This window comes from Corvus brachyrhynchos, unplaced genomic scaffold (assembly GCF_000691975.1).
Source record: "Corvus brachyrhynchos isolate BGI_N302 unplaced genomic scaffold, ASM69197v1 scaffold59, whole genome shotgun sequence".
Lineage (NCBI taxonomy): Eukaryota > Metazoa > Chordata > Aves > Passeriformes > Corvidae > Corvus > Corvus brachyrhynchos.
Genome location: NW_008246054.1, coordinates 1,878,979 through 1,902,852, shown reverse-complemented (window position 1 = coordinate 1,902,852; position 23,874 = coordinate 1,878,979). Strand labels below are relative to the sequence as shown.

At 41.6% G+C, this 23,874-nt stretch overlaps 1 protein-coding gene across 1 annotated transcript in view; it reads right to left on the bottom strand.

Annotated features, from left to right (window-relative positions):
• Positions 1-2,051: 2,051 nt before the first annotated feature.
• The window catches only part of TTLL11 (tubulin tyrosine ligase like 11), a 31,442-nt gene continuing 9,619 nt past the window's right edge, over positions 2,052-23,874 (bottom strand). The window contains 3 exon segments of the mRNA XM_017745393.1: positions 2,052-5,176; positions 7,126-7,238; positions 9,235-9,444. Of these exon segments, the coding sequence (XP_017600882.1) occupies positions 4,869-5,176; positions 7,126-7,238; positions 9,235-9,444 (631 nt within the window). The 3' untranslated portion in view covers positions 2,052-4,868.

Sequence of the window (23,874 nt, the reverse complement as noted above, 5' to 3'; positions counted from 1 at the left end):
CACTGCGAATAGAAACGCGCTCGAATAAATCACCTCTAAGTTAAAAGCAGCCATTAGCTATTAGCAAACACCGCAGGCCTGTGGGCCAGGGTAATTCAATGTGATATGCTTGGGCATGCAAGGTAATAGGTTCCAGCTGAATACCATGTGATACAATCTCTTCAATGGGAGGTTAAATGAGGCTGAGACAGAGACCAGATGGATTTATCTGGGTAGCGCTGATGATTTTTTGTGTGTGTGCTTAAGGTGAAGTGAAGGTAAGTAAAGCAGAAATAATCTGAGAGAAAAGCACGAGTTGGGCTGCATGCGGTTGGGGAAGGGATAGCAGGAGGCTCGGAACCTCATCCTGCTGGAACAAACCAAGTGAGCCAGAGGATGCTCTCCAGGCAGTGCAGATGGAAACAGCCAGAGAAAAATAAATACTTTATCAATTTCCCCTTATGAAGGAACAACCAGAGGGCAAAGCAAGACAAGTCAAGCATAGCTGGGCAGATGTAGACACCTCACTGCTGCTATTTCAGCATTTTTTATTTGAAGCCCCAACACCATCTCTCATCCACTCAGGACATCTGCAGCAGGCAAAGGGACAGACCCAGTGTGCTCTCTCAGGCTGAGGTGTGCCAGCAGTGCCCATCAGTTTGGCCCAAGGAGGGGGTAACTCCGTGAGCAGAGTCGGTACCTAAGAAAATCAAGTGTTCAGCTTGTGCTTGGAGCAGTTTGTTCTTGCTAAGGTGAGCAGCAAGGAGCTGCGGGACCCCTGTGAGGCACAGCCAGGTGTCTACAGAGGGAGCAGGACCTCTGAGAAAGCAGAGGAAATCCATGTGAGGGTGGGGAGGCTCCTGGATCCCTGGAAGTGTCCAAGGCCAGGCTGGATGGGGCTTAGGGCAACCTGGGATAGAGGAAGGTGTCCCTGGCCATGGCACAGAGTGGGATGAGATTCCCCCACACGGAGCTATGCCATGCAGTACTCCCCGTTCCAGGAGGTCCTGATCAACCTCCGCTGTGACAGAGACGGGGGGTGGAATAAAGCACAAAGCGCAGCACCTACTAGCTCCTTCACGCTCATATCCACCGGCCACTGACAGGGCTCAGTCCGGCGCATGGAGGGGAAACCCTGGACATTACTATGGAAACGCCCCACTTCACCCCGGGTGTGCACTGACAACCCGCCGGGGCCCCTTCCCCGCCTCACGGCCCCTTCCCCCCCTCACGGCCCCTGCCGCCAGAAAGTTCTGGAAGCGCCGCGCTCTGCCCGCGCCTGGGATCCTCCCGGGGACATCTTGCTGCGCGAGGCTCTCCAGGAAGCCCACGGGGCTCCATCGGGAGCATCTAACCGAGAAGTCACCCCACAGTTTTGCTCCGTGAAACCGAATAGCGTCCCAGGCCCTGGAGCCCATCGCGTCCCTGCAGAGCGGGACTGGCCGGCCCTCAGCTTCCTACAACCCCAGCACAGCCCTGGGGGACTCCCTCATAAAGCAGTGCAGGAGCCATGCCCCGAAATGCCCGCCTGACCCGAGCACCCAGCACAAGGGAAAGCGAACCTACCCCGCCAGGCTCGGGCTGGAGCGGGACGAGATCCTCCTCATCACCAGGGCTCCGCAACTCCGTCCCCGAGAAGGCCACCATGACCTCCTGCGGCCCTGAGGGGAAAGCCCGTAACCGGGAGGCACCGCCCGGCAACGGGGGCAGCTCGCGCCGAGGAGACCAACTGGGTACAGGTGGACTTGGGTCTCCCAGCTGGTCATTAACTGAGTAATTAGCGGGGCACCGCCCCCGCCCTTCCTTTTAAGGAAATAGCCACAGGTGTGCGCCCAGCGAGGGGATCCGTCTGGGGTCTGGGCAATATTCCAGAACATTCGGCAGGGACGGGCGTGGCGGACAGAGGACAAGCAGTGTCCAGAGCCCAGGGCAGATTTTAGGAGACTTACCTGCAACAGCCTGGTGCAGAGAAAGAACACAAATGGAACGAGGAATCACTGAGCGAGTCCAGGCACATTCAGGCTGCACACAAGCCTGCAGGGAAGAGGGTTGAAATTCTGGACTCACTTGCCTCAAATTTTCATTAGATGTTGTTTTATTCTGATATCTACCCAGAGAGGAATACCAAACCCAGTGTGTTTGATAACAAGAAAGATTTCACTGGTATACAATATTTATATCATATATGTCATAAAAAGAATCATGAGTGCAGTGCTGTGGTATTCTCTGAAGAGAATATATACAAAAGTGCTGTTAAAAAACCCCAACGCCTGCTACCTTTCATGTATTGTTTCTTTAGCTAGAGAGGTACCTCAGGATTAACAGATTATCAGTGCATTAGCATTCATATCCTGGATAAAGTGTCTCTTGGTCATTTGCATGGGCACAGACTGGTAACTTAAAGGCTCTATGAAATTGGATGCTAAATAATATTCAGAAGAAATTGAATTAGACAGGAGGGAAGAGAAATGTGACTGCTATTAAATCTCTGAAGTACATTCCTGGTTTATTCCCTCCCCCCCTCCAAGAATAATATGGCATTCAATTTTCCAATTACATAAATACACGAACACTGGATTACTAGAGGCGGATAATTGAATATTTTGACTATTCTACAAGGGACCCTTCGTATTTGAAGTGGGAGATGAATAGGGCGTGCAGCATCAGCCTGTGGATGCACAAGCTATAAAAACCTCTATTAGATCCAGAGAGTATAAAGGTCTCCCATAGAGAGAGAGATCTTATCAGTGTTCAATATACAATAGTTAATTTATTCCACTGATAGCAGCGTAAGTTATACAATAGCAAAGCTGGGATATTTTAGGCCACACATCGTACTACTTCAAAGGTGCAAGGAAAGGCATTCACAGTCATAGCATTTCAAATCCGACTCCTCTATAACTCTGTCTTTACAGGACATCAATCATGAGATGAGAGGAACTGTAAGCCATTTTCCAGTAACACACTGCCAATCGCAAGACAAATGTCAGATGTCACAAAAGGAGAAGTAACCATTTTTCAACTTGTGAATGTCTTCAAATATATTACAATGAAAGTGTGAAAAAAATGACCCTTTCAGCTTCATTTGTTCTGACAGGTGCCAGACCTTGGAGTTTGGCATTTTATCTTCATACTGCAATAATCTTTATGAAATTTGGACAAGGCTGAGGGCAGTGGCATTAGTTAGTCTACAATTGTCCTCTTATGTACAATACATAAAATTTCAAAGAGTCTGGCCGTTGAACTAAAAAAGATCATCTACTACTATTTCATTTGTGTTACAGAAAAAGGTAAGGAGAAGGGATGCCCACATCTGAGATTAACACATGCTGGGGACTAGTTTTGTGTGGGCTCAGCCTGACTCCTGCATTGCATTGCCATGCTGCTATTGCCACTTGGGGAAAACACATGCTGCTTAAAACTGAAATCAGGAAAGAAACTCTATGAACGTTCCCTGAAGTGAAAACTCACTCAATACTGTGTGTGCATTTAGTCCCTGACATGAAACAGGTGGACTCCCCCTCACTGACAGAGCATGTTTCTGGGGCACCAGCCACTGGAACACTTTGACGTGGAGCTCAGGGAATGTTCTCCAACCCAAAGCTCAGTGCCCATCTTACAGCTTTGCCATTTCTGATAGCATGGAGGACACTGAAACATAAGCCAAGTCATTAAAGAGTAGAACAAAGGAGGAAAATCAAGCTCAGATGTAGCCATTCATTATTGTAATAAAATAGGAGACCACAAAGAATTTCACTGAACAGCCCTGAAGTTCCAAGTTATTCCTGTCCTTCCAGACAGTCACATGTTCTGCTTAGCCCCCACAAGAAGTGTGATCATGGAAGTCATGGTTCACTTCCTGAAAAAGACTCCTCTGTACAACTCCAGCAGTACAACCCAGCAGTTTTGACACAACATCCTTAGATCCAATTCGTACAGAGTTACGCTGTTATTTAAGGGAAATATGAAGAATATGTGCAAAGACACAAAAAAGAGCTGCTCTAGATGTTACTGCAGGTCCTAACAGAGTAACAAACATGCAAAAGACAAAAAATAAGCAAACCTAGAATACAGTTAGTTTAGGCTAAAGTCAGTGACAGGATTGGTTCCACTGGAATTTAAACGACCTCTTAGGCCTTTACAGCTTTCTGCTGAAGCAGCGCCGAATCCCTGAAGACAAAACCACCACTTGATTCACCAAATTCAACTTAAGTAAATTGTTTTTCTGTGAATAAGTGTAAGCTTATTGGCTCTGTGGAAGCAAAAGGATAAAACAGTTTTAGTTTTTCTCTAAAAAACTAACAGTACTTGTCATGGCAAAGACATGTACAAAGAAGTAGAAGCCAAAATATGATTTCAGTGTTTTAAGACTGACTTTAAAAAATAAGTGCATTGACATGAACCAAATCTGTATTGATTCCAACACGTACAGTCCAAGCCATGGAAAGAAGAGGGTCAAGGACTGAAGTCTGACCCCAAGTTAATTCCAGGTTTCAGGTTTCCAGTCTGGTATTTGTGACTGCAGTTCCTTCCTTGGCTTCTGTGACATGTCCTGTGCACACAAAGCAATGTAATTCCTTTGACACAAGCGTGCCTCTCAGCCAGTGCAGCCAATCCCATCATGCTGGTTATCATCCTGTGTTTGGTCCTTCTCTTCCACGCACTCAGGATGAATGCACAGTTTGTCACGGGACGTGCACCATAAATCCCACAGAGAGGTGAAGAAATAACCATTGCCAGGGCCGTTATTTGAAAACAGGAGGTTGCAGGAGACTTTTTGAAGAGCATAAATAAAAAATACAGCTGAAACAAACAGCTGTCGCTCTCAGATGAAGGAATTCCAACATCCGTCTCTCCTCCAGCAGTACACGCACCTAGCTGGGGATTAACTAACTCCCAGTTCTGTCCTGGCACATCAGCACCTTTAATTGCGATGATTTCTGGAATCTGAACGTTTGGTGGCCGCGCGGTTGAGGAGGGCTGGTGCAGCCGGGGCCCGGTGCAGTCCCCGTGCCTGGCAGGGCCTCCTGGCGCTCGGCGATGCCGCAGCCCCAGACCAGGCGCTTCCTGCGCAGGGCAGCCAGGCGACACTCGCAGCACTCGATCAGCGCCGACACCTGCTCGTGCAGCGGCAGAGACTTGTATTTCCTCCGGGCCAGGAAGAAGAAAGCTTCCACAAAGGCCTGCAGACACATTCCTGCAAGGAAAAGGTGCTCACAGGAGATCGGGAGCACAGCATTTCTAGCAGCCTCCATTCCGTAGGGATAATACTATCTCTTGTTTCTTGTGGCAACAAGGCCAAATGTGTGTGTGATGGGTGTGAACACAAACAATTGTGCTAGTTCACATCTTTGCATTTAAATGGCAGCCATCTGGAACGCTCAGAAAGAAAAGAAATTGTCTATCCTTCAAAGACCAAAAGCCAATGTTTTATTTGTGTCACACTCATTGGGTGTTTCAGGGCAGGGAAAGCCCAGGCTGGGCTACAGATGGGTGACATTCTCTATCACTGAGGCAGCTTCTGGCTTTGCAGACCTCAGCTTGGAATCCAGAGGTTAAATGGTACAGCAAGAAGCCATTTTAGGATATTGCACCACTAAATAGATGTAGTATTAGCCTTGATTTCTGCTGCCAAAATTATTAAGTTGAAACCAAATGAGACACATAGTAACATACTGAGCATCAAGGAGAACAATCCAGCTGGAGAGAAAAACAAGTTTATGTCGGCAGCTGAATGGAGTCTTTTCAACCCTGTATTTTTGGAGATGGATCTGACCCAAAAGTTCACACCAGTGTGTTATTTCAGTCTGTAGCACTATGAAGGTAACCCCATTACCAAGTATCACCTTAGCAAGATGTGAGTTTATTTGAAGCACTGCTTCCCTCCTGCACAGCGTGTACCAGGTACAAACCCTTTTGAAGGTGAAGAGGCCATTTTTTCAGTCATACCCAGCAACTCCACAATAGTTGTTTTGACTGAATGAAAAACAAACAGCTGAACTGTGCAGTGCCAAAAAAATGTCTCTGCTATAATACAACTGCTCTGCCCCTTCCCACACAGAAGTCCCCTGCAGAAGCCACACGCTGCAGTAGAGACTCTTCAGGTGCTGTTTGATCACATCTCACTAACAGCACATTACCAGAGCCAAGGGGAAGAGAAGCTGAGTATTAACACTAATTATTGTATTTAAAACCTTGAAGTAATACCTACTCAAATTCTTAATTAAGAAGCCAGACCCCAATTGGTTGTGTAGAATGCCAGCCACCAGGCACAGTTAGAGCTGCTTTGTGCTTTAACTGGCTCTCCCAGTTTGAACATACACTTAAGAAGATTATTTTAGGACGAGATATTGAAAGGTTTGGGGTTTTTAACTGTGTTGGCTTATTGATGCTGTAAGAAAGGCACCTTTTCAGAATATGACAATTACATTCTGAACTATAATTTCTCTCAACCAAGGCTGCAGCTGGGGTCGTTTACGATCTTGGCTGTAAAACAGCTTGCAAAGGAATTGTTGAGTTATCTGAAAGCTGCAGCTGCCAGCTCAGTAAATTATTTTATCAGTCACGGTGAGCTGCAGGCAGGGAAAGCACCTCTGGTAGCGCACACACTTTCTCCCCAGAACTGACACTCATGTGAAGCATATTATAAAAAAGTTAGAAGCTGTTTTAGAACAACAGAATCGTGCCTGTCTTGGTTACAGCTGGGAGTGGGCCAAACACAAAGCCCACAGAAATAGGTGGATAGTTTGTGTTTTAACACCCAAAAACCATCTGGTTCATTGACACCAACCACAAATCTTCTCTTCATTTTTGAAAGCCTGAAGATTCAGTTGCATGCCTGTTATTTTTCCTGGTGAGATTCTATCAGCCAACCACATAAATGATTTATACCCACCCTGAAATGCTAAATGCAAATACTCAAATTTTCGATAGCCGTGAAACTGAGGTGACCCTCACGTACCTAAAGTAGTACTACTGTGGAGGGTAACTGCCACAGCACTAACCAGAAGAACTGGTTGTGTATGTGCATGCCTCAGGTGTACATGGCTTGTTCCCATTTCTGTTGAATGTTTGAGGTGTACCTGAGCTACTGAAATTGAAAAAAATAACCCCAAAAGCCAGATTTCATAGTTTTCTAATACAAACCTGGGTTACCTGATTCCTTTTCAATGCCCATGCTGTTCCACCTCCTTGTGATATCAATATATAGGATATCTGCAGCAGCCATTGAAAAATTGCTGTTACTCAGTCTGCAGTTTCTGTTAAAAAGAAACAAAATAAAGAAGAGATTCTCATTACATCCAAACTCCCAAGTAAGGAAAAATTCTGCAAGGGCAACTTGCAGGAGAAAAGTTTACCCATGTCATGTGTACAGACCCACTGTAACGTGCTCAGTCTAATAAAACACACACAGCAGAGAGCAAACAAACCAGTGTTCATTAAGTGCTCCTATCTGAATGGAACAGGCCCAAACCCGGAATATTTCAATTAAAAATATGACCTGACTGTTACACAGAGCTTTCTCCCAGGCTATTGCCAGTACTCTGAGGCTGTAAGAGAATGGAATTAATTGGTACACTACAAAACCCACCACAAATCTGCACAGACTATCTGCACGAGGCAGAGTTTGCACAGAGAAATACGCTTTTATTTGTCTGATCCTGTTTGGAAAGGGCTGGAGGAAGCTTTCAGACACAGCCTTACTTCTCCATGCCTGAACACCGACGGGATTTACCCTTGTGGTCTGGAACACTGCATGGAAAACAGCTCTGGATGCAGCTCAGGCTGTGGGGATGTGGAGCTGTGACTCTTGCGTGGTCTGGGTCCGCAGTGCGGTGTTGATCAGTGGATGGGAACTGGCCCTGTGTCCAGGATTTCCAGATGTCTGGCAGCCTGGCTGCAACCACTGCACATGCCAAAGAGCTGGCCAGAATTTCTCACCAGAAAAGAAACAAAAAAAACACCCCAAAAAACCAACCCCAAACTTGAATAATTGAAATGAATCTCACTCTTTACTAACCTCAGCAGAGCTCCCTCAAAATAGAGTGAGGCCTCGCCTAGATAGCCCAAAAATTCTCAGGCAGCATCCAAGCAAGGACTAGAGACAGAGTCAGTGTTTCCCTTTTAGTTATTTTTTTAGAATGAAGAAAATATTAAAGGAGAACAGATTTTGATGAGCTAGAATTTGGGTGGACAGTCTGCAAGCACTTGCCCACACACAAAATCCTACTCGTGTACCATTTTATTCCTGAAAAGTGATACAACACACAGAAGCCTGACCTTCCCTCTGAAATGAGCAGCAATGACAGCTCTTCAAAAAGGGCCTTATAGCTGGTATAGATCCTCTGGGAGAAAATAAACAAAATATCTGCCAGTACTAAAAAGTTTAATTTAACATGCATTAAGAAACTGCAAATACTATTTCATTGAGATATGGCAATTCATCTGAATATTCTTAAAAGAAATGTTGGCATTTATTCTGTGTTCCTCTGACAAGTGCCAAAATAAGGCTGGATTAAACTACAGAAAATACAGAACTGGATGCAATCCTGTCGTGGTCTGTGGATGGAGCAGATGCCTTCAGACATTTTCTATATACCGTAATTTGTATAAACCAAGTTGTTTTATATTCATTCCTGAATGCTAAATGCATCTGCATAGAAACAGGATCTGTGTTTTAAGAATACATCTGCTGCTGCTGCTCATTTCTTTTGTCACAGTCAATGAAAGACAGAAAATGAGGTATTTGTACCATGACTAGAACAGATACAGCCATAAAAAACAATGAAAAAAACCCTCCTAAATAAAAAGTATGTGAAAAAATAAATTGAGTTCCTTGACATTGCAAGGTGCAATTTCACAATGCAAATCCTCCCTGCATTGTGCATCAGGAACTGGCATTTGGGAATCCTTCCTGCAGCCTGGGGCGGCCGGCGGTGCCCCCACAGCTGACAGAATCAGATCAAGTGACCCAATTTCAGCTGTCACTTTCTCACTATGATACTTCTACCATTTACTGGGAACGTGACATGTTGACGAAGACGGCAAATTGTGTCTGCCAAAGTATCACTGATCTGCTGTCAAATAAAGACCCAACTTCCTCCTAGACACATAGGTCAGGTATTTCAGGAGCTTGGAATGATGAAAATGTATCTATTTTGTAACAGAACAGGCACTGGCTCCACTTCGGAAGGCATTACAAAACCTGCAAGCTGAGAGCGTACCACTCCTAGGGCCAGCTTTTATCCAACTGACCTTATAAACGTGCGGAATCCCGTTGGCCCCAGCTTGGTTGTCCCCTTGACCCCGAGGAAGCGGATGAACAAGGCGGCCACCCTGTCCACGAGGCGCAGGTAGCTGAACTCACTGGCGTACTTGGGGAACACCTGCTTGAGGCACAGCGAGGGCAGAGCGGCCTCCGGCAGCTCCTGGCTCCCTTCCCGCGCCTGCTCCAAACTCTGGCACCTGCAGCACAGAATCACAGAGGGAGTTGGCTTGGGAGGGACCTTAGAGCTCATTTCATCCACCCCCTGCCATGGGGACACCTCCCACAGACCAGGGTGCTCCTGGACACCAAGCCACTGCTGCTCGGGTGGGACCGTCACGCTGCAGTTTACAAAGCCTCTGGCCTTCTAAGACTAATGCTGCAAAATGTTAAAATAATGGTATTCCTTTGTATCCACACTTATATTCACTGAGGCTGAACATCTAGAAATGTGATCACTGTTTTTATAAAAGCCTAAAAAGTCTTTAAAAATAAATGACAACCTTAGGTAGTGTTTTGATAATGTTCCTCTTTGCTGCAGATAGCAAAGTAGAAAAATAATGTTATTTTTTGTCATTAGTTAAGTAAATCTTAAAGGTATTAGTTTTGTTCTTTCTCATGTCAGATTGGATGGCGGTGTCACTGCCACTGAACACCTGCCAAAAGGGCAAGAGTATTTACAGCCAAGAAACAACAAGCATACAGGCTTCTATTTTTAATTTTAAAAGGTCTGTTCATGAATTTAAAAACTCAAATCTTCAGCCAGTTGAACCAGACCTTGACCAAATGTGAAACCTTATATTCAGTAGAGAGAAGGTTGTCCTGTTTATAACATAACTCTCATTTTAATGATGCCTGGAAGCCCCAAACTCTTTCTCATTCTAAATTCAACAGTGTTTTGGATTGTACATTATTCATTCATCATTAATGTTTTTAGTTAAAAAAATATAAAGCTTTACTTTAAAAGGTGCAAGCAGAGCTGAAGATGTTTCGTTTTTTAGAGAAAACACTAAAGACACTATTAAAGGGATCAGCTTCAGAGCACTGAATCCTGGCCCAGGGCTTGGGAACAGCATCTCCTCATCTGCAAACTTGCAGTTCCTTCACAAACCCACACCTCTTCCCTGCTAAACAGCAGTCCCTGGAATTTCTGAGGAAGTAGTTTAAAAGAGATTTTTTTCAGCCTTTCATTTTTCAACCTCCATCCTCCACAGCAATGAGAAATTAAGAGAACACCCAAACCAGAAGCAGTGCTCTGGATACATCATCACTGCTGGGAGCCACAAAAAACTCTGTCTCCCTGGCTGAGGGGAAATGGACACAGTCAAATTATTAAAATATCTTTGGTTTGTTTTAGGGCATTAAAAAAATTGTATTTTGGTCAAAGAAAAAATATTCTTGAATGCAATAAAGCAGAGGCTCTAAACTACCACCTAGAATATCCTCCTTCCCCTCCTTTCTGTGGAGAAAAGCCTACAGCTGTCTTTGAGGTCATGGATAAAACTCAGAACCAGCATCCCATTTCAGACTTTTACTGAGAGAGCTCTTAAATCCATACTTCTTATTAGAAAGGTGTTTTAAGATTAAAACCAGCTTTTTTTTTGGATGCTACTGCATGTCTCATTCCTTTCCACTTATACATTGGGAAAGTCTGTAAAATATTTAAATCAGAACAAGAAAACTAAATTTAGTTGTTATTGCCAAATGTTGTACTTCCATTTGGTAAAAAAAAAAAGGGGAATATACTTCTTAGTTTGCTTTTGCAGGTTAGGACTTTTATAAAGTTTAATGATTTGTTTTCATTCTTTAGCTCCCCCCCACAAGATTTCTTATATTTCCTTTTTTAATACACTAGAGCCCAATTAATGTGATCATACATTTGAATTATAGTGAAAGATCTATTTTGCACTTTTAATAAAACTCAGACTTTCCAAAGCAAACCTGCACAAGGGCGTGTCTGCAATATGAATTGATCCACAGACCTACCTATTCTGCACACTCACCTTCCCTGATTTACACTGACTATCTTCAGGGTACAATTCTCCACTGCTACCACAGACACTATCTCAAGTTTATTTTCTGTATTATTCACACACCTGTGTGCCCCCACCTCGGTGTGGTCTCAACACAACTAAGTAAGACAAGCTGCCTGGGTAGGTCCATACAGCCAAGTGCAGTGCCTATAAATACAGAATTTTACTGTGATTGCATATTTTTGCAAGGAAAGGGTGCAGAGCCCATTTTTTGCCTCAGCACTCAGACAAATTGCACTCCTTGCAATGCCCCATTACATGTTCTCTGGCGTTTGGCTGCCATCTGCCAGCGCCACACCGTGAGGGGCAGAACTCCCCAAGGGTCACCCAGTCAAAGACCAGGATCAGCAGCTTCCTCAGAGCAAAGCAGAAGGAAAGGAGGAGGGAAAAAAACAGCAGAGAGACGGAGAGATGATGTGAAGAGTGCAGGAGGAAGGAGCTACAAAGAGCAGAAATACAGCTCCAAGTCCAGCAACAGTGAAAACGTGAGAGGGATTTTCATCTGTCTACCTTTAGCTCAACAGTCAACTGAAAAACACAAAAGTACTCATTTTTGTAATCTTACCTGTCACAGAAACACGGAATGGTTTGGGATGGAAGGGACCAAGAAGCCCATCCAGTTCCATCCATGAGCAGGGACACCTTCAACTATCCCAGGCTGCTCCCAGCCCCATCCAACTTGGCCTTGGACACTTGCAGGGATCCAGGGGCAGCCACAGCTTCTCTGGGCACCCTGTGCCAGGGCTTGGCCCTGAAAACCTCGTGGACACCGTGAGGTGCCGCAGTGGGGCTGTGGGGAAGGGGCCAGGAACTCCACATCTCCAGAGAATCCTGCCCAGGTTCCCTCCATTAGCTCCTCTCCCATGGGATTTCCAACAGGCAAGGGGAGGAGAAGAAAGCTGAGCCCCACTCTTTAAAGCTGCTCATTAGAATTAATTGTTTTGACTGACACAGCTGAGTCAGGCAAATGAATGAAAGGTCAAATATAAGGTAATGCTTCTGTTGCCACACAGAAAAAAGCAAAGCTTCATTTACATACTAATGTCTGCCCTCAATACATTCGTTTCTCTAATTCTGCAGCTTATGACAGATCACTCTTTAGAAATGATCAACTGTGGTGCAGCTTTAAAAAAAATGTTAAATTTTAATAAAGCTTATGGAAATGACATCTAAGACTACTTATCTTTTATACATGATTACTAATTTATTAATGTTTCCTCCATCTATGTTTCATCCCTTTCTTTCTGACCAGCCTTAATCTTTATGCAAATACAAGTTGCTAAGGGACAAACAAATTTGCAACTACTAATTAAAGGCTTCAAAATTTGCAGCATTTTGTATACTTGTACATAAAATTTAGCTGTCAAATTCAGAGTAAAATGGGGTAAGAATCACAATATTAATATTTCTAAGAATGTTCACTGGATGTATTTTACATTTAGGGCATTGCTAGAAGTATAAATTAAGCAATTTCAGTATCAGCTTACAACTGCTTACCTAATAAAAGAAAATATTATGTTCTGGATTCTGAAGCTATAATTATTCCCTCAGCTGATCCTCTATTCTCCAAGCAAGGACTATGTTAACATAGTTAAAAGCAAAGAATATTTTGCATGACAAATCTATCTATCCACCCATTTATCACCACAGAATATGGACCTCCCAAAGAACAGATAAGTGTTTTTACCTGGAGCGTGTAGGAAGAAAAATATATTCTTGTGCTTATTCACAGAAATAAATCATTTAGGAAACTAAGGCCAAGCCAAAGCAGTGTCTCTGCATTATCAACCATTCATGAATTTGCTTTTATGAATTAATCCCATTACTTTTATTAACACAGAGACTTGCAGCACTCCCAGGATGTCATAGCAAGCAGTTTCATGGTTTGCCTGCATGTTGTGTGAGTAATCAGCTTTTGTTTCCTTCTGGCTACTCGTGAGTGTCATTTGAAGAAAATGAATATTCATCCCCTCTTCACCCTCTGGCAAAGTAAAAAAACATCAATAGCACAAGAATTTCCACCTTTCAAAACAATAATATAGTTGCACAAAGATAGAAGTATTAAAAGAATGTTAAACCCACAGAGTAAGAGATTTTTGACATTATGTTAGAAAAATTATGGCTCTTACATAGAGTTTATTCAACACTTTGGAGAATACTTTGAGGCAGGCAAAGCAACCCCAGGAAAGAGTCCATATTTAAAAGAGCAGAATCAATCAGATTAAACATAAGGATTGATAACCACCATGCTGTTGGCAGACAACGAACTTCTGATCACACCAAATACATTTTGAAAACACAGCAGCTGTCCTGTCTCTAGGAAGCAGAAAATGCTGAAAGCAGAAGTTCCATTTCTCTCTGAGAGAAAAAAACCCGTATCTCAGTTAAAGAAATAAATTGGGCAAATCACCTCACTTAGATTTTAAACTTCACCTGCAGCTTCCAGGCCTGACATGGTGTCCCTGTGGAAGGGCGAAGGACACAGAGCGCACTGCTTGTTTCGGAGAGTTGGCAAACACATTTTAGGTGAATCCATAGATAAAATGTACTCCATAGCTTTGCCATTTGCTTAAGAAAACCAAAGTAATTTATTAGACTCTTGGAAAAGTTAAGCCCAAGCCCCTGCAGCCTGTCAGCAGCCATCACAGCAGCTCTCACCCGCAGCATCCGCCCGTTCCGGGCTCTCCGTTTCTGTCCCTGGAGTGGTGTTTGTTTGCCACAGCCATCAGTCCCCTTTCTGAGAAGGATGGTTCACTGCCTCTTCAGATTGATGGATTTATTATAAAAATAAACACTTCTCATTAAAGATTAAATAGCTTTTGGCAGAAAACAGAAGACTGGAAAGTTTGCTGCCTCCACACAGTGTTAATGAGTGTTTCCAAGATGTAGAAACTTGGCATGGATCCTGATCTGCTCCACACCAGGGACACAAAGCCATGGATGAGAACATTACTGACATTTTCATTTCATATGCAGAGAAGACTGGAGCTGTGGGTTGATTTCTATAGCCCTCCCTAATTCGTAGTTCAAATAATTAAAGGAGAAATGCATCTGAGGAGTCTCAGGTGCTGAAAAAACCCAGCTATTTCCTAATTATTAATTGAGATTCTTTACTTCCAACTTTCTCCTCTTAAGAATAATGGTGATATGATTCTGTATTCACTACAGATTTATTACCTTTAATGTAACACAAGCAGTGAATGCTTATGTTATTACCTGTCAGCTATGAGTGCAGCAGAAAATATGGCATTACTGTAATGAAATAATGGATAAGCAATGCAAATCCTGCATCCAAAGACTTTGTTCCACTGTAGCAAAACTTATTACAGAACAAAGATCATTAAATATAGTCCCCAATACTTTATTTTCTGTGGAGGTAGCTGTTATTATTCCTAGTAGATTTATTTGTGTTCACTATTTGCTTTCAAGGTACTTATGTGCCTCATTATTTCTCCAGAGTTTCTTTTGTTTCTTTAGAAAAGTGTGCCTGAAAAATAACAATGCAGGATAGTGCAAAGGCAAACCAGCTGTAAAGCCTGGCAATACACTGAAATTAGACCACCAAGTGAATTACAGTGGGACAGAACAAAAACAAACCCCAGGATATTTCTTCCCATGTGGAAATTATTCTTAGAAAGCAGTTGTGCTTACACTGGGACAGAAAAGGAGCTTTACCCTGTCATCCAACGGAGCAGAAAGCAGCAGTGCAATTGCATTCTATCAGCCTTAATCCTCCTATTAAAGCAGGTGAATTCTCATATACAAAATAACACTGCTGATGATTACACTGCTATTAAGTCATGTGATTTCATGCTTTCATTTTGTGGCAACTGGGTGCTAGGCAGTTTTATTGCTTTCTCAGTGTTTCAGAGACTAGAGACCAATTATTACTTAAAAATAAGCCAATCATCTCTCTTACTGAAAGATGACTAGCAGCAGAAGTTAAATAATAGAGAGCATCACTGCCCCCAATACATTAATTTCTGTCACTCTGTCACTGTAAAAATTTACAGCAGATATAATCTCTTTGAAGGGGGATCAAGTCATAGAAAGTACGCGCCTAGTTTTAAATAGAATTTTAATTTTAATGAAAGCTTCAGGGAATGATGTTTATGCTGCTTATCTTTCATACCTGGTGATTAAGTTAATTTATACTTAATGGAAGAGGATATTTCTAATCCCCAGACAGGCTCAACATCTGTCTGTGACTATGTTTTTGGAAGCCTTAAGCTGCTTGTCATTGATGTAATAAAACCAGGATCCTGCAGAACTGACACCTGAAGGATACCTGTAAGAGGGAAAATGTTCTTTTTCTGCTCAATGCCTCTGCTTAAGTCAAACCAAAATCCAAGCACTTAATATTGCCATCCCTTAAAAACCTGCTTTGCACTCCCTCACCATTATTTGAGTATAAACAGGGGAATAAGCAAACAGTGCTCAAATATGTTTATGATCCAATATTCACTCTCATTATGTGCAGTGCCTGAGACATGCAACTTTCTGATGGTCTGATGCTAATGAGAATAACAAACCTCCTGCAAAAAAGTCTGTGAAATAGTCTCCATTTTTCCTTCACTTCTCATTCCATGTCTATTTAAGATCAAATATTAGCAAAAATAAATGCTTGCATTTATCACATAATTACAACAGGAAAAAAGAAGTCTTGAAGTGTAAACATCTTGCCAGGAAAAGATAAAATTTTCAACTTTGTCCCAAGAAATCACAGTACTCCCGTTGAAGGAAAAAAAAAAGTTATTTCCAGCTGTCATTTATATCCATGTTATTTTAAATTCTAATCCTTAGAAGGCACCTGCACGTAAGAACTTTGCACCGGTGTTCAGGGATATAATCCGTGCGTGCACATTCATTTATTCCATTTCACTGTTATCTATTACAACTCTGTGATGTGGCCCAGGAGCCCCACTCCAAGGAGTGATTTGTTTCCTTTCCTAGTGAGGTGATGCACCTCAGTCTGCCCTTGGCTGATCGATTGGTTCTAACATCTTCTAGGCTGCATGAAATCTGATTTTTTGAAATCAATTTGTTCATGGGTTGTGCCATTCCTGAGAGAACACAAAGTACATGCCATGACTCAGGAGTCACATGAGGAACTGGAAGATGGAACTGGAGACCAAGACAAAGCATTCAAGGCTCCCCCCAGAGATTTTGTGCAAAACTATCACAGTTGGTTGCAGTTTTAGTTACAAAATAAGACATTTTTATACTATATGCACATAGCCCTGTCTGTACATACAGACATAAGTACACACTAGGTAACTACAATTTCTGCTTGGAGTACATACCTGTACACTTATGCTATGAAAACTATCTGGTGGGAAGCAATTCAGTACAAGAGAGATTACAGAAAATTAGAAGTTATTGGAGTTTATATTACAGAGCAACTGGGAAAATTGATTTAAAGGCAGAGTTGCTTCTGTGCAGCACAAACACTCAAGAAGGTGAAAGGGAAAAAACGTCAAATTAAATACACATACATCCTTCATTTTAGACAAGGCAATTAAGCTAATATTCTGAAAATCAAATTTCATTCAAGAAGCATTTAACTGCAGATTAGTAATGGAAATTGTGCATATACAAAAGCCAGGAAAAAGCTGTACAGTGAAGAGTGCAGCTGAATCACTGCTCCTGCAGTAAGATACCACCCAAAACCAAGATTCTGTTAGCAAACTATGGGCTACACAGAGGTGAAGATGATTTTGTTGATAGCAGAAACCCAGCTCAAATGATTAACATAATAAAGTGTCAGGAAAAAATACTTTGCACTCAAACCTAACTATTAATCCCCTTCCCTGTATGAACACAGAAATTCAGTGACCCCTCCCTGGACAGGGAAGGCACACACAGATGTTGCCTCTGCCCCAGACTTTAAGAGAGGAAAAAAAGTGGGTTTAACTTCAAACTACAACAGCTTTCTTGTATTGAACACTAAAGAGGAAATTATAGGGGGTGGAACGAGACGATCTTTAAGGTCCCTTCCAGCAGAAGGCTGACTCCACCACACACTTAAGTAAACACTTCGGTACTTGATGAATAAGGTCAAAATTGCTATTGTTTTATATCCTTTCCAATATAACTTGAGCAAATTTCTGACCATATTTAACCTGAATTTTCACTGGTTTCAGCTGAAGCTTCCCATCAGCAATGCCCGGATACAGCAAACATCTGCATGCAACACAGCTCCCAGGGATGCTTTGAAGTACTGCTGACTTTGTGGTTTAAAAAACAAAGCAAAGCACCACAAAGCAGCTTACTTTGTTAGAATTCAGTCAAAGCAGGAGCAGACACCAGAGGAGCTCCAAGATCCATGTGGCAGTTTGGGAAGGAGGCTTAGACAGCGGAGCTGCACCATCGGCCGCTGCTCCCCTTGCCCCAGTCAGAGCTGAGGGACACAAACTGCATCTAAACCTGCCTTAAACCAGGGTCTCTTACCATCAAGACTCACTGACAATCTCTAATCAAATAACTGAATCCAGAGATGTACTGAGACCTGCTGCCTCCACGTTCATTTTGATGCCATGTGGAAAGAGATGAAGCAGCCACTCCCTTTACTCCTGACCTCCCTTTGGGCAAACCTTGGAGATCACAGCAACTCTTGTGGCTGCACTACAAAAACTAAAGGAAAGTGACATATTTTTCCTTTTCTCTGTATTTTATCACAAAGGCTTTTTTTTTATATAAGAGTCATTGTAAGATGGGAGAAAGCAAAAAAAACCCCTTCTTAATGATCAACTTAAACTGTAATATGGTGTGAATATCTAGGAGATGTAATTGCTACAGCATGTTTTGGTACATTCAAGTGTTTGGAAAGTTCAGATTTTATGGAGACACTTGTGACAGGTCACATTCCTCAGTTTATCTCCATTCCTTCCTCTACTGCTCACGAGAGAGAAAAAAGAAAGAAAAGAGATGTCAATAAAAAACTAATTAGATTAGCTGCATCTCAAAACATCGTGATTCAAGTCTAATTGGCCAAACTAGTCTCCATTCCCAATTTGATAGCACAGACCCAGAGCTGGGTTCACCCCAGAGCCAGGGGCACTGCACACACCAATTACTGCTAAAGCACACCACGGGTTTGGGCCAATTAATTCCACAGTGCTGAAAATGAAACCTTTTCAAATCCTGCAACCCATATCAGTTCTTGTCCATTAAAATTTCCAAATGAGCTGGGCCTGTCATCAGCTCACTTGCTTAGTACATTGTAAGCACTTCCAGCTGTCCCTCAATATGGGGTCATTGCAAGAGATTCAGGATAAGACTGAATTCACTCTTTATGTGCAAGTTAAAATACAGCCTGTCCAGCCAAGATGTGAGTGTTTGGAATACAATGTGTGAGCAAACACAGACCTGCTTGCAAAGCTGGACTATGAATAACAGCACTTTTTGCAGTGGTGAAGGCTAAAATAGGAATAATCGTAAATTAACCTGTATCTATGCAAGGGATGTGTTTTTAGCTGTTTTTAAAGAAATATTATTACCCATTATTACCCATTTTTAGTCAATTAAAACATTTCAGATTATATTTCAGATTATAGCCACTTAGAAATGAAAAGATCTATCATCAGATTTAATCATCTTTTCTGTGTTGGGACTTCTGCCACAGCACATTCAAATTATTTGCCAATGTTCTGCACTCAGTATGGTATTTTCTGTTGTTGTAGTACAATGTAAGTGGCTCTTAAAACCACTGTAGAGCTATTCTGTCAGTCAAGCACTACCAAATCCTTCCCTTTATGGAGGGACATCTCACACTGTAGTTCATAGAATTTCTAATAGGGCCAGTCCTAATCAATAGGACAAAGGTTAAATGCTCTTAAGGATGTAGCAGATAAATAATTGGAAAAGCAAGAACAGAGAGCAAGGATCAAGATACCACAACATCTGCTTCACAAAACTGAAGAGAGTCATTGAGGCAAGTTCTTCTTGAGCAGGATGAGAAATAGCAGTAGAAATAAATACTCTCCAACTACAGAAAAACCAAGTTAACATTTCAGTAATCTGAACTGAAGGAACATTGACAAACATCACATTTAAAAGTCTCCCTCACATGTCTAAGTCATCAAAAGCTGCCCAGACTAATGTAACAGACACGAATTGATAGTGGAGCTGGCAGATTGCCTGATGAAGGACTAAACCAGAAAGCCCTCTAGGAAAGAGAAAGGGGCTAATTCAATGGGCTTCCAAAGGGCTTTGGCAGAATGAGCCTGAATATGAACACTGGGTCATTTTGACTGATGGAGAAAAGAATTGTGTCAGCCTCCAAAATGAACCAGAGGAGAAAGATCAATCTCCAGAAAGCCACACATATGAGTTTATAGTCTTAGGCAGAAATAAGGCTTGGAATGAAGAGGTGGTGCTTGAGAGGCATTTGAATAGCTGCAAACCTGGGCAGACTTGCAAGGAAAGGGATACAGGAATCAATCGAAAGCTCTGGCAGTCAGCTCCTAAAGTCAATTAGCAAATGGAAACCCAAACACTGATACTTCCATAGCTGGGTTTATTACATGCTTATTTTGATAGGCACTAAACTCACTCCATATAATGCAAAAGGCACTGACAACCCTGAGTGATGAATCCCTGAGGAACATAATACAGTTGCTCACAGCAGCGGAAACTAAGATACATTACAGCCAGCCTGAAGAACAGTCATTATTTTCTGATCAGTGATAGCTGCAGCACCAGCATTCTCCTATCCAGCCTCTCCACATGCCTGTGCGTTGAGTTTCTGACCCTCTTAAACCACCCCTGTCACACAATCATAACCTTACAATACGGATAGTGAGATAAACACAGTAATAAATGGCAAGAATGACTTTATCATCAACAAAATCTAGGCTAATCATACTCTTGAGACATCTCTGCACAGTGTATTTTCATTTTTCCATTAAACATGACTCAAACATCAGGGGAGGTTATGAAACTGAAGAAAAATATCTGGAAAATAAATGGAATGCAGTTGAACAGGTGATTTCCTGACTTTCCTTTAAAAAGTACAAAATTCCTCCTCAAAATCAAGAAATTAAAAACAGCATTAGAATTTGGAAAATGTCTTTGGAACATACAAAAGAGAACCATTATTGAGAGGCCTGTTTAAGAAAAGACCCAAATTCCTCTTGCAGTTTAGTGACAAGGTCAGACCCCTCGGTCACTAGCACAGCAGGTGACATCTCCTGCAGAAGCTGCCACTTTAAAATAAGTCACATTTCAGGCAGAAAGCACGTTAAGTAGAATGACCAGAAATTAATTCATGTTTTCATTAAATACAGATCCCATTCTCCTCCTAGAAACTATTCATTTTTTTCCTCTATCTCAAAGAGGAATCATTTCAAGAGAGAAAGTTGTGTAATCAACAGTGGAAAAAATGAACTATCTTGTTTTGTGCAAAAGAAGATGATCTTTTGTGTAGCAAGTTCTACAAAACCTTGACTGAATTTCTTCCTAAAACCAAAAGAACAAAATAAAAAAGTCAGTCTGACAGACATTAATATTTACAGGGTGCTCTCAGAACAGAGTGACATTAGCCAGTGTTTGCATGCTGATCTTGCAAAAATTTGAGAGCGACCACATTGGGGTTCTTCCTGCTCAGGAAATTAGTTAACCATATTTGACATTTGCTAGAGCCACAGAACCCAGAGAAGAGAATTGCACCTGACATATTTTAAAAACAAGGGGAAAAAAATAATCAGAACATCACAAATAAATTTCAAGGCTGGTTTCAAATGGAAAAAAGCACTGCAGTGGCAGTGAGAGAGAACAGCACCCAAGAAAAGATAAACTAGCAATGAAACAGCAAGGGCGTGATAGGTAATAAACCAAAAGCATTCCGTTTGGAGGGCACAAGGAATTGATTGTTTTTGTAACAGCCATAGATTAAATTACATTTCATTTCCAAAGTGTTTCAATTCTTTCTTCTGTCAATGGCTATTTCAGAGCTGAATAAAAGTCATTATATTACTTAGGGGGCTGCACCTTCATCATCTCTAGCAAGGAAAAAGCAGATTTTATTCCATGAGCAACTCATATTTCTAATGACACGCATGCCATAACGCTATGATTTCTTTATCAAAAGAATAAAATGCTTGTTTTCTGTCTTGAGATATGTAAGAAACTAGGCATGTAAATGCAAGAGATCACACTAGGATACAGAGTAAACAACAGCAACCAAAATACAAAGAGGTCCTTATTATTGCTGGATTAATTAGCATTAATAAACTAGGGCATAAATATTTTTGACAGGACAGGAAAGTGGGTCATTAGCATTTTTGAGATGATATAAATGATCTTCCTAGAACATGCTGAGCAGTCCTGCTCCAAATGATCCTCCCAGCTTGCCATTATACCTCCAAACATCTGACATCCAGTGGAGAATACACAGCATTTACATGAGACTGAGACTCCTTTTTGCTCCTCCAAACTAATGCAATTTGAAGAAGAATATATTGCTAATAATTAAACAAACAGTGAAACTAAAACCTTTTTACTACTATCAAGATTACAAATTAGGCACAGAAAAATAAAAGTTTGCAAAGCCTTTTGAAATGGATTTTCTGTTGGAGGCACAACATACACAATGATTTGCATCAGTGATTATCTTAATTAAACTGCTGTTTATATAAGTAACGTTGATTTACTTTACATGTTGTTCAGCGTCATTAGACCATTCATTTAATTGTGCAAATTTCCTTTAGCTGAAGCCTTATCCCACCTTCAGCAGGCTGTGAACAGCACCTCTGTTGTAAGGAGTGAATCCAGAGCAAGTTTAATAATTACTACACAAGCTTCAGACAAGTTTCAGTCACACAAAGCACTGGGTTTGCTCCAGCATGTCAATGGCCTGGATGTTTGCCATCATCTGCTCAAGCCTTAAAATCCATGAGAACAGCACTGCCACACAAACAGAGCAAAGAGTGAGTAACTTCCATGTTATTTTATTAAATGTTTTAATTTCTTAATGACAAGTGAAACTTGAGTTCCACATTAAGAGACTTAAAACTAGGAAAAGATCAGTTCTGCTGTGGAAGAAAAGCCACCATGCATATTCAAATACATTGACTTGAACATGTATCACTGCCGATTTTCAATCACTAATTGTTGGCACTGTCACAATAATTACCAGCAATCCCTGCATGTAAAGACTGGAGTTGTGCTGGAAAAATTAAGAGATATGTATGGAATGATAAACTGATCTTATTCAGCTTAACCTTTTTTTCAATATTATACATCACATGATAGGAAGGAGGAAAAAAAATATCAAAACACCTGTGAAGATGAGGGAAAATTAAACGTAAAAAAATCTCAGCTGTTAATCTTTCCTGATAATGAAGTACTTCAGGATGACTTCTAAAACTCACTTTCATTTAGATGCCTCATTTATTTTAATCTGGGAGATAATTAGAAGGAAATCAAATCCATCTCCACAGCAGAATATTTACCTGAGATGTGGCTCAGACTTCTCAGTATTTCCCCTGTGTGTTCAAACTCTATGTTATATATATTGCTAAAACCTTCCTGAGATGATTGCCCCTTACTTAATTAGCATCAAAACTTGAGTCTGTGAGGCTTGCTGCTGGTTAGCTGTCAGAACACCAATTCTTTCAGACTTTTTTTTTCTATCAATAGGCCGAGTTTTGCTTGAAGTTCCACATGCCATCCCCAGTTCAATAGAAAGCACGTGGAAGCAGAAGGGGTAAATGTCAATGGAAAGGTGGGCAGTTGTCACATGAGTTCGTGCACATGCTCACCAACAGGTCCCAAGGCATTGCCCTTTGCAGGCTGACTGATGGTGCAGACACAGAAATATTCATCTACAGGATGCTCTGTTAACCAGATTAGCCTGAAAGAAAAGCTGCACCACTGATGAGTTCTTGCTGTGAAGAGCCAGTGGTTTATCTCATCACCAACTAATCCTGTTAGAAATTATTTAGCACTCAAAATGTATCAGAGAAGAATCCTCAGTTGAATGAGCCTTCCACACACACTGGCATCCTCTAGCAATTTATTTGTAATTATCATTTGCCTTTTTTCCATATCTAATATGTAGTTAATGAATGCCTGACATAACTTCAGCAGAAAAAACCGACATGACTAGTTACATAATTACAGGTTAAAAAATTATCTTTTTCAGCTCCAAGCACTGAAGTAATCTTTAAGGGTAGAGGTTAAGTACAGGCAACACAGAGTTTAAATTGCTTTGCAAAACGTTCTGTACACTGACCACAGCAACCTCTGTGTGGCACTGCCTTTGAAGGAAGCGTTTGATCTGATAATAATATTACAATAATACAGAACTTGTTAGTATTATCAGTAATGTCTTGTTCATGGGCCTCTGTCTACAAAAGGACAGCAAATTTGCACTTGAAATCATTATGGAATGTGAGTAACATTTCAGGTTACCACTGAGTGCCCAGAGAAGAACAAAATGGGTATTCTAGCATGGAAGCAGACCTATGAGCAAGAATTTCTAGGGAAAAAATAAAAAAGAAAAAAAATCACCCTTTCATGTCTTCAAGGAACTGCTTAAAATAAAGTGTTTCATCAAAAAAGAAGATATGATTGCTCTCAGCCTGATCCCACCAC